This window comes from Megalobrama amblycephala, linkage group LG19 (assembly GCF_018812025.1).
Source record: "Megalobrama amblycephala isolate DHTTF-2021 linkage group LG19, ASM1881202v1, whole genome shotgun sequence".
In the NCBI taxonomy this organism is placed as follows: Eukaryota; Metazoa; Chordata; class Actinopteri; order Cypriniformes; family Xenocyprididae; genus Megalobrama; species Megalobrama amblycephala.
The window spans coordinates 39,532,589-39,548,881 of NC_063062.1; the positions used below are offsets into that span (position 1 = coordinate 39,532,589).

At 35.9% G+C, this 16,293-nt stretch overlaps 2 protein-coding genes and 1 long non-coding RNA gene across 3 annotated transcripts in view; 2 read left to right on the plus strand and 1 right to left on the minus strand.

Moving 5' to 3' along the window:
* Positions 1-301: 301 nt before the first annotated feature.
* LOC125253943 (NLR family CARD domain-containing protein 3-like) lies at positions 302-2,476 on the plus strand. The gene is made up of 4 exons (XM_048168201.1): positions 302-371; positions 449-586; positions 740-790; positions 1,860-2,476. Exons 1-4 carry the CDS (start codon positions 302-304, stop codon positions 2,474-2,476), a joined length of 876 nt encoding a protein of 291 aa, XP_048024158.1.
* Positions 2,477-4,559: 2,083 nt separating this feature from the next.
* LOC125254320 (NACHT, LRR and PYD domains-containing protein 4E-like) lies at positions 4,560-14,444 on the plus strand. Its single transcript, XM_048168909.1, has 2 exons — positions 4,560-5,178; positions 14,279-14,444. The coding sequence occupies exons 1-2, from the start codon at positions 4,973-4,975 to the stop codon at positions 14,394-14,396; spliced, it is 324 nt and encodes a 107-aa protein (XP_048024866.1). The 5' UTR covers positions 4,560-4,972; the 3' UTR covers positions 14,397-14,444.
* LOC125254321 overlaps positions 8,028-16,293 on the minus strand; it is a 39,073-nt gene continuing 30,807 nt past the window's right edge. The window contains exons 2-3 of the long non-coding RNA XR_007181631.1: positions 9,624-9,704; positions 8,028-8,878 (exon numbers count right to left, since the gene is read on the minus strand). This is a non-coding gene — a long non-coding RNA (uncharacterized LOC125254321). The remainder of the gene's footprint in view (positions 8,879-9,623; positions 9,705-16,293) is intronic.

Consider the following 16,293-nt stretch of genomic DNA (forward strand, 5'->3'; position numbering starts at 1 on the left):
ACTACAAGGTTAAGACATAAGTTAGGTGTATGCCAGGCTAAAGACACGAGTCTATATTCAAGACTTGAACTGTGAGAGTGTGTCTGAGTCCTGAACATTGCCAGCAATATTATATTTTTAACTTAGAAAATGAATAATTGTCACCTGGTCTAGAGGAAAAACACCTGTTTTCACTGACTATTTAAAAAAAAAAATAATTAATGAATTCATACATTTTCAAATAGTACCTTCATCTTTGAAAGTGCCTGGTAAAAGTGGACCTTTTTGTTTGTGTCCAATAGCAGTGAGTCAGTGAAGGACGATGGCTTCCGCTGAACCGCACTACGACGCACCAGATGAGCAGGAAGAAGAAAAGCTGAAACACAAGGAAGGTAATAAAGGAAAGAATATCAGTGAATAAAATTAAAGTTGTCATTTTAGAAATGTCATTAATCTCTCTCTATTCTAGTCCAGATGAGCAGCAGCACTCAATGTGGAGTCGGTGTTCATGTGAACGCTGAAACAGGAGCAACTGTAAATGCTCCTTTACTCACTGGAAACACCTTCACAAGCCCAGTGAACTTCATCTACAACTCTGCAGGAAATGGTATCAATATAACAGTGCTTACTGAGACACAACTAATGAAGTTTGTTTTATGGCATTATTGCTAATGGGCAGACATGCTTTAGTCTTTTCTTCAGTTTATCTGTATATTTTGCCTTTAATTTTTGACTTCTCTCCTTTTGTTTCTCCACACAGAGACACAAAAAGCCTCAGAGAGAGAGCCAGAGAAGCAAACAGTAGATCAAGGTACAACAATCGTGTTTTCTCACACTGCACTGACAGATTATGACCGACACCAACAGACACATTCGTTGGGTCTGGTTGGATCATTGTGTTTTCCCCTGTTGACAGTGGCTGGTGTTGGTTTTCATCAACTGAACATGTTCAATCAGTGTTTATCAGGATGTGGAATGTTTGAGCAGGGACATAATGTTATGCAGCTCACACGCAGTGTTGAAGTATACATTACTTATTATCATTAATCATTAATATCATTAATTATTACAAACAATTTATAATTTATTCATAGTTTACATATTGTAGTCTCTGCATTGTTAATAGATAAATATTTATGGTGACTCTGCCTAGTCATGTTTTTTATACTGTACAGTCTGTATATTCTATCAACCTATACTAACTCTAATATTAATATAATAAGTAACAATATATATATATATATAAAATATTCCATGACCTAATCTAAAGTGTTAATCATTTATGGATAATAAGTTGTTAACAAAGCATAGATAAAGATTATCTAACTCTTTACATATAAGATAATTAAACAATAATAATTTGGTTAATTATAGTGACAATGAATGGGGAACTCACTATTTGTATAAATTAACAATGTAGAGGCTACAATATATTAACTATGAATGAACTATACACCAATAGTTTGGAAATTATTTTTAAGTACTTTATTACTGTATACTAATTATAAGGTGTTAACCAATAATGTGCATGTTCATTATAATTAATAATCATTTTCTGTACATGAAATATGATATGATGTAAGATTTTGATTGCTCACCCCTACAAGGTGTGTATGTGAGTTGACATAAGTTAAGGCATTTCCATGACCACAAATGTAGTCAACTTAAGCATAATCTGTGTAAAACATCATTTAAACACTGTTACAGTATGAGAGTGATTAATCTGAATATAGTAGAAACACACTTTACAAGTTGCCACACATTTGCGGTGGTTATTTTTGTAATGGGAATCACAGACTAAATTGGAATTCAAATATAGTTTTTATTATTTATTGAAAATCTGTTAACATTTTGCTGATGTTTTCCCCTCTTTCTCAAAGGCTCAACTGCAGAGGACAGTAAAGCTGCTCATCATGATTACACAGCGACCAGCCGCAGACTGAAGATCAAATTAAAACAGGAGTGTGAGCGAATATTGGTTGGTAATTCTCAGAGGGGTCATCAGAAATACCTAAACGATATTTACACTGATCTATATGTGGTGGAGAATGAGACTGGAGGAATAGTCAGTGAGCACGAGGTGAGACAGATCGAATTCAAACGATTTGATGCCAAGGACACACCGATCCAGTGCAATAATATTTTTAAAGTTAATAATGGTCGACGAAACAGTAAAGTGCTGACGATGGGCATCGCAGGGATAGGAAAAACAGTGTCCATCAATAAATTAATCCTTGACTGGGCTGAAGGAAAAGAAAATCAGGATATTGACTTAATTTTTCCGCTTCCGTTCCGTCAGCTAAATCTGATCAGAAATAATTTCAGTCTAATGGGACTGCTTCACAAATACTTCTTTAATGATCCTAAAGAACTGCCCTCTCTTCCTGAAGGTGATGGTAAAATCATGTTCATTTTTGATGGGCTGGATGAATGTCGCTTCCCTTTGAGCTTTAAACAGGATGACAGATTTACAGATGTTCACAAAGAAAAACAGTGAGTAAAATGATTACAAGCTTAATCAAGAAACATCTGGTTCCCACTGCTCTCATCTGGATCACATCCAGACCAGCAGCAGCCAGTCTGATACCCCGAAACTACATTGATCAGGTGACTGAAGTGCGCGGATTTAACAATAAACAGAAAGAGCAATACTTCAACAAAAATAGCAGTTCTGAGGTTGCTGGGAACATCATCCGTCATATAAGGAAATCCAGGAGCCTGTACATCATGTGCCACATCCCCATTTTCTGCTGGATCTCTCTCACTGTTCTTAAGCCTCTACTGGCTCAAAAGAGTGATGAAAAAACTCCCACAACTCTCACAGGGATGTACACAAACTTCTTACTTACTCAGCAGCAACAGATGGAGGAAAAATACAGTTATGATCCTGAACCTAAAGCCAATGCAAGGTCTTTTGATCAGATTATTCTGAAGCTTGGGAAACTGGCCTTTCAACAGCTGGAGAAAGGAAACCTGATTTTCTACAAAGAAGATCTTGAGGAATGTGGACTAGATGTCAATGACGAGACTATATTCTCTGGGTTATGCACTCAGATCTTTCAGGAAGAAAAGGCTATTTCAGCAAGAAACGTTTGCAGCTTCATACATCTCAGCATCCAGGAATTCCTTGCTGCTCTTTATGTGTTTTTGATTAGCAAAGAAAAGAAAACAACCCCATTTCTTGAATCCTGGAGAGAAAAACTGAAATGGAATCTTTCCAAAAAGCCACTGTTTAAACTTCATAAGGCTGCAGTCAACAAGGCTGTGCAAAGTGAGAACGGACACCTGGACCTTTTCCTCCGGTTTCTTCTGGGTCTCTCACAGGAGTCCAATCAGAGTGACCTGAAGCAACTACTGCCAAAACTGACACTGAAAAGAGAGAATGTTGAAGACACTGTTGACTATATTAAACAGACAATAGAGACAGAGAAATCAGTAGAGAGGACCATCAATCTCTTCCACTGTCTGAGTGAACTGAAAGATAACTTTGTGGAGGAAATCCAGAAGAATCTGAGCTCAGGAAATCTTACAGCACAGAATCTCTCCTCTGCTCAGTGGTCTGCTCTGGTGTTTGTGCTCCTCATGTCAGAAGAGACTCAAGAGATGTTTGAACTGCAGAAATACAAAAGATCTGATGAAGCACTGATAAAACTGCTGCCAGTGATCAAAAACACCAGAAGAGCACTGTAAGAGTCTTCTTTACATTTATTTATATACATTGTTGGTCTTTTGTAATTGGGCCTTCTTTTTCCATGGGTGACTTGTTGGCCTAGACTGTTCAGAAAAATGAATAAATGTATCAATGTGTGTAATGATATTGAAACTGAAAATAATAGTTTGATGTTTTATGAAGAAAAAATAGTTTTAGTTTGCTTACATCACTACAGTCAAACACTGTGTCCTAACCAGACCCGATGCGATAAGATTCCAACAACAAGCAATTTGACTGTCAACACTAGATGTGACGCGATAATGAGAAGCGATAAAATCAATCAAAAACCACAGCCAATCAGAAGAGAGTGTGGGCGGGCTCTCTCGGCAAGAGCACAGCAGACACAATGAAATAGGCACAGAATGATATTCAAACTCACATAGATGCTTTTAGCATTAAATAAAGCACATAAACAGTATATTTTCATTATCAGTATATTATCATTGCTATACTTGCTGTTGTTGGTCAAGTTGCAATGTTGCAGAGAAATAGAAACCATTTTTAAAATAGAATTGTCGTGTGCCATGGTTGTTTAGGACAAAAATTAACATGGAAAAGAAACCTTTTATCATGTGTTGCGGCATCGTGCCTGGTTAGGATATTGTGAAAGGGTTTTCCAAGTTATCTATGCTCTAGATTGTAAACATTACCTAATAAGCATTAATATTGCTGTTTGTTTTGTTCACTACACAGGCTACAGAGCTGCAATCTCACTGCTCAGTGTTGTGAGAGTTTGTCATCAGCTCTACAATCCTCAAACTCTGTCCTGAGAGAGCTGGACCTGAGTAACAATGACCTGCAGGATTCGGGAGTGAGGCTGCTCTCTGATGGACTGAAGAGTCCAAACTGTCAGCTGGAGATACTGAGGTCAATAGTTTTACAATAATCTATCACAATAAAATATGCACACATGCACTCTTATTTGTATTAGGGATGCACCGATACCGATACTTTCAATCACAATTCATTATCAATTAGTGAAGGTGGGATAGGTAGTCACTGAAAATTAGTGACTATTTAAGTTTTTTACTAAATTAAAAACAAATATCTAATGAATAGCTGAAATAGGTATAAATGTTCAAATAATTTTTATAATGCAAATAAGTGTAAATGTGTCTGACAACTTAACTACATTTAGAAAAGTAAATGAATACTTTTACTCTGGTCCAGCAGTGGATTTCCACAGACGCTTTAGTTAATTTTATGACTGAATCAACAGAAAGTAACAGCATACAAACAGCACAGGTCAGTGTGTGATAGTAATGTCTGATTGTAAAACTAATGTCATGTGGACTGTTGCTGTGTCTTTGTAGGTTGTCTGGCTGCATGGTGACAGAGGAAGGCTGTGGTTATGTGTCTTCAGCTCTGAGTTCAAACCCCTCACACCTCAGAGAGCTGGATCTGAGCTACAATCATCCAGGAGATTCAGGAGTCAAGCTGCTCACTGATAAACTCAACCATCCAAACTACAGACTGGATAAACTCAAGTATGTAGAGCAGAAAGAGTTTGACTTTATTTCTTTCATACATTTACAAAAGTTCTTACTGAAAATAGAGGTTAAGCTTATACTACAGGGCTGAAAGCTTGATTCTGATTGTTTGACAAACATACTAAGGTGTGCAAATATTGTCAAGTAAACGTACAGCTAAATTTGTCCCAGGCAGGTTTCGACTGCATTACAGTACCATATCACTTCACCAAATGATTTCAGTTATTTCAAAGGTATTTACATCTTACAACAGCAGAAGTACCAAACCCACAATAACTTTGAACAAATAATTAACAAACAATAGGTTAAACATTTTAAATTATTTTCTTGTTTTTCCCACAAAATAACATTTTATTTTCTATGAAGAGCATACTTTCTCTGGCTCTATGTTCCACAAATACAGATCACCGAACACACATACAGTAAAGACACACACTAACACACACAGAAACATTTTGTCAGTGCTGCCCCTCGACTTCATCAGTAAAATAGTTTAACAATTTGTGTACTATGTCTGAAAAGGAACTGTATTAAGTGATGTCTGAAATCTAGCTTTCCTCAAGGGGTGTTAGTCAAAACACAAGATCCAATCAGCTTAATCTAAAGGAGGTTTATTTGTTCTCAACACAATGGCAATTTTCATCCAGGCTGTACACAACACAGCTGTACACTAGCTTTACAAAATTAATCCATATTCACCAAAGGGGTGTGTTGTGTGTACTAGGGATGCACCGATACCATTTTTTAAGGACCGAGTATGAGTACCGATGCTTTTTTATTCCGCCTATCCTGCCTTCACTAATCGATAACGAATTGTAATTGAAAGCATGCAGTTGTCATCATTAATTTTGAAGTATTTCCACACTTCTGTAACATTGTTTCTGCTGCTGCAGCGGGTGTCACTGTGCATGGAAAATTCTGTCAGTTAAGTCACGTGAGGTGTCGGTCTTTAGTATCAGGGGTATTTTTACGAGTACGAGTACAAGTACATGAGCTTGGTATCGGCCGATACCCATACTAGTATCGGTATCGGTGCATCCCTAGTGTGTACATATACAGAAATATAAATACAATTATAGTAACATATAGGTGCATGCAAAAAATCTAGTTTTGAATTACAGAATATAACATTATCCATGAAGAGTAATACAGAATATCAACGCAAGACATGTTCAAATGCATAGCTTTAACATTATAATGGGCATAATGACATATTGTATTGAAGTCTGTAGTATGCACTGATTACTATTACAGTTCTAAACCAGCTTAGAAGACTATACCCAATTAATGTCCAGTGACTAGAAGAGGAAGTAAAGACGCCAGAGTCATGGATCAAATTTACTCAATGTATTGATTGGTCAAATGAAAGAATTAATTATTTGCTCACAATGTTAACAAAATGTAAATATGTCTCAAATAAAACAACGTAAGCGTACACTAAATAACCAAACAATATAACAATGTGCTTTAACTCGAAAGATACAATGATGATGTTGAGATCTGGCAATAAAGTGGTGGAAATAAAAGTACTCAGTCTTTGCAAGTCCCAAATGTTTCAGAAAAGTCCACTTATTGCAAGGAGGGTGCAGATATCCTCAAACATCGATCCTCAGACGTGATGCCATCACACTGGAACTCGAACAGGTGGTTACATGTCAGGATGTAACCTTATTTGGTCCTGAGAGGCTTAATGTGATGTGATATTAACAGTGAGGCCTGTAGCTTAGTGTGCGTGAAGGGTGTGTGTGATATGTGCAGAGCGAGATCAGCTGGATAAACGTGGTTCTACAATAAAATAAAACTCAAATAGTTTTCTGATATGATTTGTACAACAAAGTGCTGCGTCATTATCATTTCATGTGAGTGAACTTGTGAGACATTGCAAACATGATAAATGCATAATATAGCAGTTGATCTTTTACAACTGAAGAATTATCTTATTGATGCATCTAACAGCTTATCAAGACAATGATTATTAAACTGAAAAATGAAATGAACACTTACAGTCTGCAATGATGCATGCGATGGTATTCACCATACGATTTCCACCAATCTCTGGAGCGATCACACAACATCGGGCCATCTATCACATTTGAAAATGCCAAACTATTCATGATCTGAGTGCTCTATGGTCGATCTATAGCTGGATGGCCTTAATCCACCTTGACTTGTTTATTTACAATAATAACACACACACCACATTTCTTCCTTCTTTTCCTCCATTGCCGTGTATCTGATCTCGCGCTATTTTTGCCGATCTCGTGAGACTTCCGATTAAACTCCGCCTACTCTGCAGATGCAATACTCAAACAGAGCACAGTACAACTATTATAATACTATAAGTTTACCTTGAACATGGCCTTTTGCACAATAATAATGTTGCATTTTATGATAAACACTTAGATATTTATCATGAACTTCAGGTAAATTTCATCTGTTCATTGACACACACTTCCACACATGTAATCCACCTTGCACTTTCAGTCACTCTCACTCTTTCTACAAATACAACCTGATGAAAAAGGGTGGTACATGTGCACATATGCAGTTTCTTTAACCCTCTGGAGTCTGAGGCTGATTTTGGGCCCTGGAGAAGTTTTGACATGCTCTGACATTTGTGCTTTTATCAGTTGATTATAAACATATTAATGACAAAAGTGTCATTACACTGTATTCAGCACAAACTAGGCTACCATAATATGTGAGGAACATGTATGTACATGTTTGTGTTTTTAAAGGAATAATGTTTATGCGTGGTTATTGAAAAAAAAAAAAAAAAAAGTAACTGAAACAATACCTCAAAATGCATACTAAATGTTTTTTCACAAGACTTTTGAGAATTGTATATTTTAGTGTAGAGTTTTTGCTTCAAAATGATGTGGAAATGATCCTCCCTACTCTGACACATAAAACATTGTATTGATTTTAAATTTCTAAGACACTTTTTGTTTAGGTAGGCCATATGCGAAGAGGTGTGACTCTTCATGAATAATGAAGTGATTTACACCTGGGGAGATTAAGACCCTGCCCCTAATGAGCCGCATAATGAGCCATTCAGTCAGGAATGTGACTGAGTCAACTAAGAAAATGCAAAGACAAGACATATCATTGTTTTTTTTTCTTTTTTATTTAAAATAAAGTTAACAATATAATCCACATATAAACTAGGGTCAAAGGCACATTTTGTGTATACAGGCAAATAAAGGTAAGGTTTATAAAAAAAGCCCACTTTTACACCCTATACATAACCTGCTTGATCACATATAGATAATCTTTGCAGCCCAATGGTCAGTGAGAGGTGGTGAACAGAGAATCTGAACAGTCACACATCTGTGTGCCATTTTTGAAAACAGTTCCTTTTCAACTGAAGACACAAGAAAATGTCACATGCCTGGCATTTCCAAGGTGTGTCTTGCCTTTTACCAAGCTGTACTTTGCAAAGCATGCAGTTCCGACGACCAGCGGTGGCATTATTCCTTGCATTTTGAACATTTTGAAGAGACTCTTAGGAGTGTGTTCATCAGCAGGACGCAGCTGTGGTCCAGGTTCCCGTGCAGGTAGGAATCTCAGAGTCTGTGGAACCATGTCAGTGTCATTATCTGTTTTCCATGACAGAGCTGAATGCCTGTTGCTTGTCTGAATGTTTTTCTTGGCCTTTTTTGCAAGGGGTTTTGGAGCACTCTCATTAGGGCTATAGCTGGAGAAAAAAAAACAGTGAGATGGTTATTACACAAGGAGCTATACTATTTGCATCATCAATAACTAATACTAATATAATGTTTATTATTGTATATATTAACATTACCAAGCACTAATGCTAATATTGTGCACGCATAAGAAAGAAAGCCATACAGACACATATATACATACACTACCGTTCAAAAGTTTGGGATCACTAAGATTTTTAATGTTTTTAAAATACGTTTCGTCTGCTCACCAAGGCTACATTTATTTAATTAAAAATACAGTAAAAACAGGAATATTGTGAAATATTATTCCAATTTAAAATAACTGTGTACTATTTAAATATATTTCACAAAGTCATTTATTCTTGTGATGTCAAAGCTGAATATTCACCATCATTACTCCAGTCTTCAGTGTCACATGATCCTTCAGAAATCATTCTAATATGCTGATTTGCAGCTCAAGAAACATTTCTGAACAATTGTAAACAATAAATGTCTCTTGAGTAGCAAATCCTCATATTAGAATGATTTCTGAAGGATCATGTGACACTGTAGACTAAATAGTACACAGTTATTTTAAATTGGAATAATATTTCACAATATTACTGTTTTTACTGTATTTTTAATTGAATAAATGTATGTAGCCTTGGTGAGCAGACGAAACTTATTTTAAAAACATGAAAAATCATACCGATTTCAAACTATTGAACGGTAGTGTACATAGGCCTACCATATAGTGGGTGAACATGTACTTACTCTTTCTCATTTCCGCCTGTGTTGCTGGGTGCCCTCTTAGTGGGAATTGCAGGTGAATGCGAGAGTGATGGATCCACATTCCTAAAAAAACAAATTGTAAAAAAAAAAAAAAAACCCTGTTATTATTAGCATATAAGATACTACTCTCATACCATTACCTATGCATAACTGACAGGAAAGTAACAGGTATACAAGCATGCTGTATATTTGTTTCGTTTAAAAGTAGACACTTAAAGCTTTGCAAAGACATATCTCTCATGTCCATGTAGCATGTATAAGCCGTCTATTTTAGTTACTTTTAGTGACGTTTTAGAATGATGTTTGCAGAGACGGAGATGGCAGGACAGCACACCCTGTATATTTTATTTATTTTTAAAAAGCACAAAGTTTTATTTTGATTGTGAGTGTACACAAAAAAAAGAAGACATTCTATAGTTTCATTTGATATATTACTTATGTCTCTATGATAAAAAATGACGGAGTATTTTAAGTCTGTTTTGCTGCAATGTGAAAAAAAAACTGCAAAACGCGCCGGCGCGTTTTTAGACCTCAGAGTGTTAAACAGTTAAAGGGTTAGTTCACCCGTAGTACACAGAAGCCTGCACTGTCTATACAATGTAAACAGCATAGGAGACTAACAGGTGCACAAAAAGTTGGATTGGATACATTGGATAGTTCGCCCTAAAACGAAAATTACCCCATCATTTATTCACCCTCAAGCCTTTCTTGGTGTATATGACTTAGTTCTTTAAGCTAAACACAGTCAGAGTTATATTAAAATTATCCTGGCTCATCCAAGCTTTATAATGGAAGTGATTGGAGTTTTTCCCGGAAGGGAATCAATGCTTTGTGTAAAAAAAAAAAAAAAAAAAAAAAAAAAAAATCCTTATTTGAAAAAAGCATTAACCCTCTGGGGTCTGAGGCTAATTTGGGGCCCTGGAGAAGTTTTGAATGCCCTGACAATGCTTTCAGTGCTTATAAACATATTAATGAAAAAGTCTCATTAACTGTATTCAGCAAAAGTAGGCTTCAATAATATGTGAAGTATGTACTTTTTGAGAGAATTATGTATTATATGCATGTTTTTTTTTTTAAAAAGTCACTGAAATAAGGCCTCAGAACACATACTATATATTTTTTTCACAAGACTTTTGGGAACTGTATATCTTAGTCCAGAATTTTTGCTTCAAAGTTATGTTAAAATCATTCTGCCTACCAGAGGTGGGTAGTAACAAAGTACATTTACTTCGTTACATGTACTTGAGTAGTTTTTTGGAAAATTTGTACTTTTTAGAGTAGATTCAAATGTATGTACTTTTACTTTAACTGAGTACATTTGTAAGAAAAATCTGTACTTTTACTTGCTACATGGGCAACGTTCCCTGTTACTTTATTTTAATTCAATACTGTAAATTTAAGAAATGCGTAGTTTTTCAGTCTCTTTTTTCATGAACGATGCCCCTTCACAAATAATCACTCTTTTGATCGATTCTGTTCAAAACTTGACAAAAGTTGGTAAAGCTGTCTAAATTGATTCACGAACAGTTTGAATGATTTGTTGAGTTCCTGCAAGCGTGAATCGTCTGAAGCGGTTTCTCACTCGGACGGATGAAGTGGCATTGGACCTACAGCAATTAAAAGCAATCTGCAAATGCATACAGTTCTTTGCCAGCGATGAAACTTTATTAGTAGCTGCGTATGCCGTCTGTGAACAATTCCACAGGTAGGCCTATCGATTTCATTTGATTTTACTTCATATGCAGCCAATAGCCGACATTTTACAGATATACGTCACTATAACAAAAGTATGTAGTATTTCTTTACCGTTTTTATGGGCATATATCTTAATTTAAATTAATTTAAAAACTATTGCGCAATGGCGGCGCCAGCACCTGTTCCGCTGAAATAACGCTTTGCGTTGACACAGTTAAGCAGTTCACGCGCCTGCTGAAATAACATTTGATTACATTTTGGAGAACAGACCGAAGAAGATCCGTCAATGTGTATTTATATTGTTGTTCAAGTTCAGATTGAGCGCGAGCACATGTAAAGAGTTTTCTCTCTTCTTTAAAAGTAACGTTAGCTTTACGTTATTAATATAGTAACGATACATTCGGGTTACAGATGTGTGTGTGTATATGTATGTGTGTGTATATATATGTATATGTATATATATATATATATTTATCTAGTAACGAGTCTTGAGTAAGATTTTTATTGGATACTTTTTTACTCTTATCAAGTAACTTTGATTATTACTTCACTTTTACTTTGAGTAAATATTTCTATAAGTACTTGTACGTTTACTTGAGTAAGTTTTTGGAACTCTACCCATTCTGCCTACTCAGACACATAAAACAATGTATTGATTTTAAATTTCACGGAGGCTCAATACATTGAGTCATCGTCTACATTGACGACATACTGACTTATTCTGATAATATGGAGGAACATATCCAACAGATCAGACAGGTCCTGCAAAGATTAATTCAATACCAGTTATACGCCAAAGCAGAAAAATGTGAGTTCCACAAAACAGTAACATCCTTCCTTGGATACGTTGTAATTATATATCTTGTCTGACTACCTGTTGCTGATCCTGTTGTTACCCGTTACTGATCCTCTGCTGCCTGCCTTTGACCCCCGCCTGTTACCTTGATCTGTGAGTGATATCTGCCTGTACTGACCTACTGCCTGTTATCTGACCACTCTGCCTGTCCCGTTATACTCTGCCTGTGACCCTGTTATGACCACAATCTTTATTAATAAAAGTCAAATGATCCCTCCAGAGTGTGAGTTGACCAAGAAAAAACGAAAAATGTTTTATTGCAAAAATTGTTTTATTTTTAAATGCTTATGGTGAATACCAAAATTTATAAAACCGAATACACAAATTTCACGTGCCAAAATAAATATTGACTTCTTTTCAGATTTTTTTTATTTTGTTTTGCATCATTATAAACCAAAAATAAAAAATGACAGATTAAAGTTGAAGAAATGTCAATTTACAAGTTTTATTTTGTAAAAATTGTTGTTTCTCTCACACTTTCGAGAGCCATGTCTCTGAAACATGATAATAGGCCCTACTTGACTTGATTTCCACTCCATTCTCACTCACGAGTGGTCCGATACTGCCGCATGTCCCAGTGAATTCTATACTGGCAACAAAGCGGGACATTCAAGCGCTTAACATGAAAAATAAGCGCTTAATGTTAATGATATTGGAGGAGCAAATTCACTACACCTTAGAAGCAGCCAATATGAACACAATTAATAACATGTTAAGCATTTTCCTTGAAATAAAACACAGTTATGAAGAAAACGCAATGCATTAAGACACTGATATTAAATGACCCTAAAGATGTGCAGACAAGCAGGTCAGGCCGAATATAAGCACGCGCTTTCAACGTTTAGCATTATAGAAAACCGTTATAAACGCTTAACATAAAAAACATTTTCCTTCCACTTTGTTTACGTTGCCATTGTCTTAGCCTTAGATGCGTGATGACAAGAAAATGTGCGAGAAAATATTTTCCCTGGTTGTCGTTTTAGTAGGATCAAGCCACATAAAGCGTTAATGTCCAGCGACTCGGCCGTAATGCATTGCTTTCAATGAGAATTGAGAAATATTTCAGTCAAACCTCCATGAGGCAAAGGGTATGGGAATTTTCTTCATTAAAATCAAACGGGGTATAATTTTGTCATCTAACAAATGTTGTATATTTTCATTGAAAGCATACATACTATAAAGTGACTCCTAATCCCAAACAATTTCTCAATATAAAACAATATAAAACATAACAGAGCCAGACGAAAAATCACAGTAAATTTTTGCCTTTACATATAAAACAGAGTAAAAAGCAAAATGACGGGATTGAGACCACAAGCGGTAACTCTAATGTTAGAGCGCTAAACATGTGGCTATAAGTTTTTAAACATGTAATGTTTAAATTAAAATATAAATGTAAAAATAATAATAATAGTAATTTAACAAATGAAAATTAATCAATGTCATTTAGGCAGACTCTTGAAGCGAGTCATTCTATTGACGCCAGAAGAACAGGCACTAGAGGGCGCTTTAGCGTCTGTGTGTATGATGCAAAACACTGGAAATTAAATTTAGCTTTTTTACATATTAAATAAGTTGTATATCATTAATATTATTTTTCACAAAACAATAATCTTGCATAAGGAAAATTAGCTTGTATCTGCTAATTTCACTTTCTCTAGGCTATTGAGAAAACTAATGACAGCACTACTCATTGGTGATTGGTGCCGCTGACATAATACTCTCATACCCGACGGCCTTTCCAACCGCCGGACTACACTCTTCAACCGAGCAATTCATCACTGGCACCATTTTAATTCCGTGTCTGCGTGAGTCGCTCAAACGCCACTTTATCTGAAGCCATTGCTGGTGTTGATGACTCCTGGCCAGCAAATGCTGACAGGCAGCGTTCTCAACTTATAAACTTGAAAAAAGACTGTCTTTCCTACACAACTGAAACTTTAAAATTCCTTCCAAAAACACTTATAAATGATCACAAAGAAAGGAAAGTTTTAGAGAAAAAAAACAGAAACTCTGCTCAGAGAGAGAGAGAGAGAGAGAGAGAGTGTTTACTGATTAACTGTGTCACTTTGTGTGTGTTTTCTAGTGTGGATCATGGAGGAGAGATCAGGATTACAGCAGGAGTGAGCAAATGTATGTCTACACACACACTCACAAAAACTCTCACACACACATTCACACTCTGTCTTTCTCTTAATAACTAAACATTTAACACTTAAAGGTCTTTCCCTCAGTAACACATAAAATAACACTTACCCCTGGTTTCACAGACAAGGCTTGTCCTAGACTAAAATGCATGTTGAGCTGTTTTAAAGGTGCTACAGAGGATCTTTTTTGAGAAACCAAAGGTGCTGAGCGCACATAAGAACAAGGATCTTTTCGTCGACTGGAAAGTTACTGGAGCGCGCAGCCGCGCACGTCTCTCACAAGGACGTCATGGCAGTGATTGACAAGCCAGAGGGCCAATCGTTTACACGATGATCGCGTAAACGATTGGCTGATGTTTTTAACACTCTGAGGTCTGAAAACGCGCCGGCGTTCAACTTAGTGAATACTAATCACAGAAAAGTTAAACTTATGTCTAAAAAAACATTAAGATGTCAGGTTTTAAATCATGTAAGTCAAATCGAAAACAAACCTTCTGTGTTTATGTAATCTGTATGAAAAGAGAGCCATGTCAGAAGTCCGTGATTCAGCTCATTATCTGCTAATGCGGCCACGCCCACGGAGCGAGCGCTATTCAGACGCAAATTCAGAGGCAATACATGCATTCATCGTCTCAATCGTGTATTTATTGTCTTGAAAAGTGTTTATCTGGATGTAAAAGTCATGGTTAGGGAGCTCTAGAAGACATGCAGTTAGTTCCTGTTTTCTTTTCTTCTACAGATGAATTTTAGATGAGTTTTTGTTTCTTTAGCGCCCTCCAGCTGCAGTATGGATTAGAAACTCCATTCATGGAAAGCCTCTTCTTCTTTTAGATGAATTTGTGGACTAAAAATGCACAGAGAGCGCCCTCCGACTTCAAGGATGAATTGAAAACACCAGCGCTCATAGTAATGACAATGAATATTAAATAAATATAACTTCTCTGTATAGAAAATTGACATAAGCATATGAGAATCCAATATTTCTCCAAATGTGCATGCTTTTAAACTAAAAGCCTATATTCAGACTCTTTGCATCACAGAAATACATTATATTTTAAAGTATAATATAAAACCATTACTTTATATTGTAATAATATTTTTCTGTATGTTTCATATATCATGTGAGCTTGAGACATCACAGAAGTTTTTTTCACAGCCTACCTGACTGAAATGCCTCATTAATATGCAAGTCATTTCAGCTCATTACTATCCAATTCTTTTGTCTTCTCAGGTGAGAATGGCCCATTTTTCAGTGGTGATTCACGCCTCCACGCATACTGTGTTTCTTGGCAAAAAGTGTCTTACAAAAACTAAATCAATATATTGTTTTATATGAAGGAGTAGGCAGCATAATTTTTACATGATTTTGAAGCAAAAACTCTAGTCTACAACCTCCAATACCCAAAAGTCTTGGAACACAGATTTAATATACTTATTTTGGCCTTATTTCAGTGACTTAAGTTTTTTGTTTTTTCAATAACCACGCATAAACATTATTCCTTCAAAAACACAAACATGTACATACATGTTCCTCACATATTATTGTAGCCTAGCTTGTGCTGAATACAGTGTAATGACACTTTTGCATTTATATGTTTATGAACAATGAAAAAGCACAAATGTCAGAGGCATGTCAAAACGTTCTACAGGCCCCAAATCAGCCTCAGACTCCAGAGGGTTAAGGCCCTACCTCGTGCACAGATGATGTATATTAATATTATTCCTTTCAGTGCACCTAATAAATGGTCTTTTATCAGTTAGTAAAGACAGTTTCAATATTGCAAAAATGTATAAAACAAAACATCCTCTGTAGCACCTTTAACTGAAAGAAGAAATATCTTAAAATATATCACAGGCATTGTTTTGTCTCAAGATGAACACCAGTAATGTTTTTTTTGTTTTGTTTTTCTAATGAACTTTTATAAAAGTTACTTAAGATGAAAAAGCATTTGGC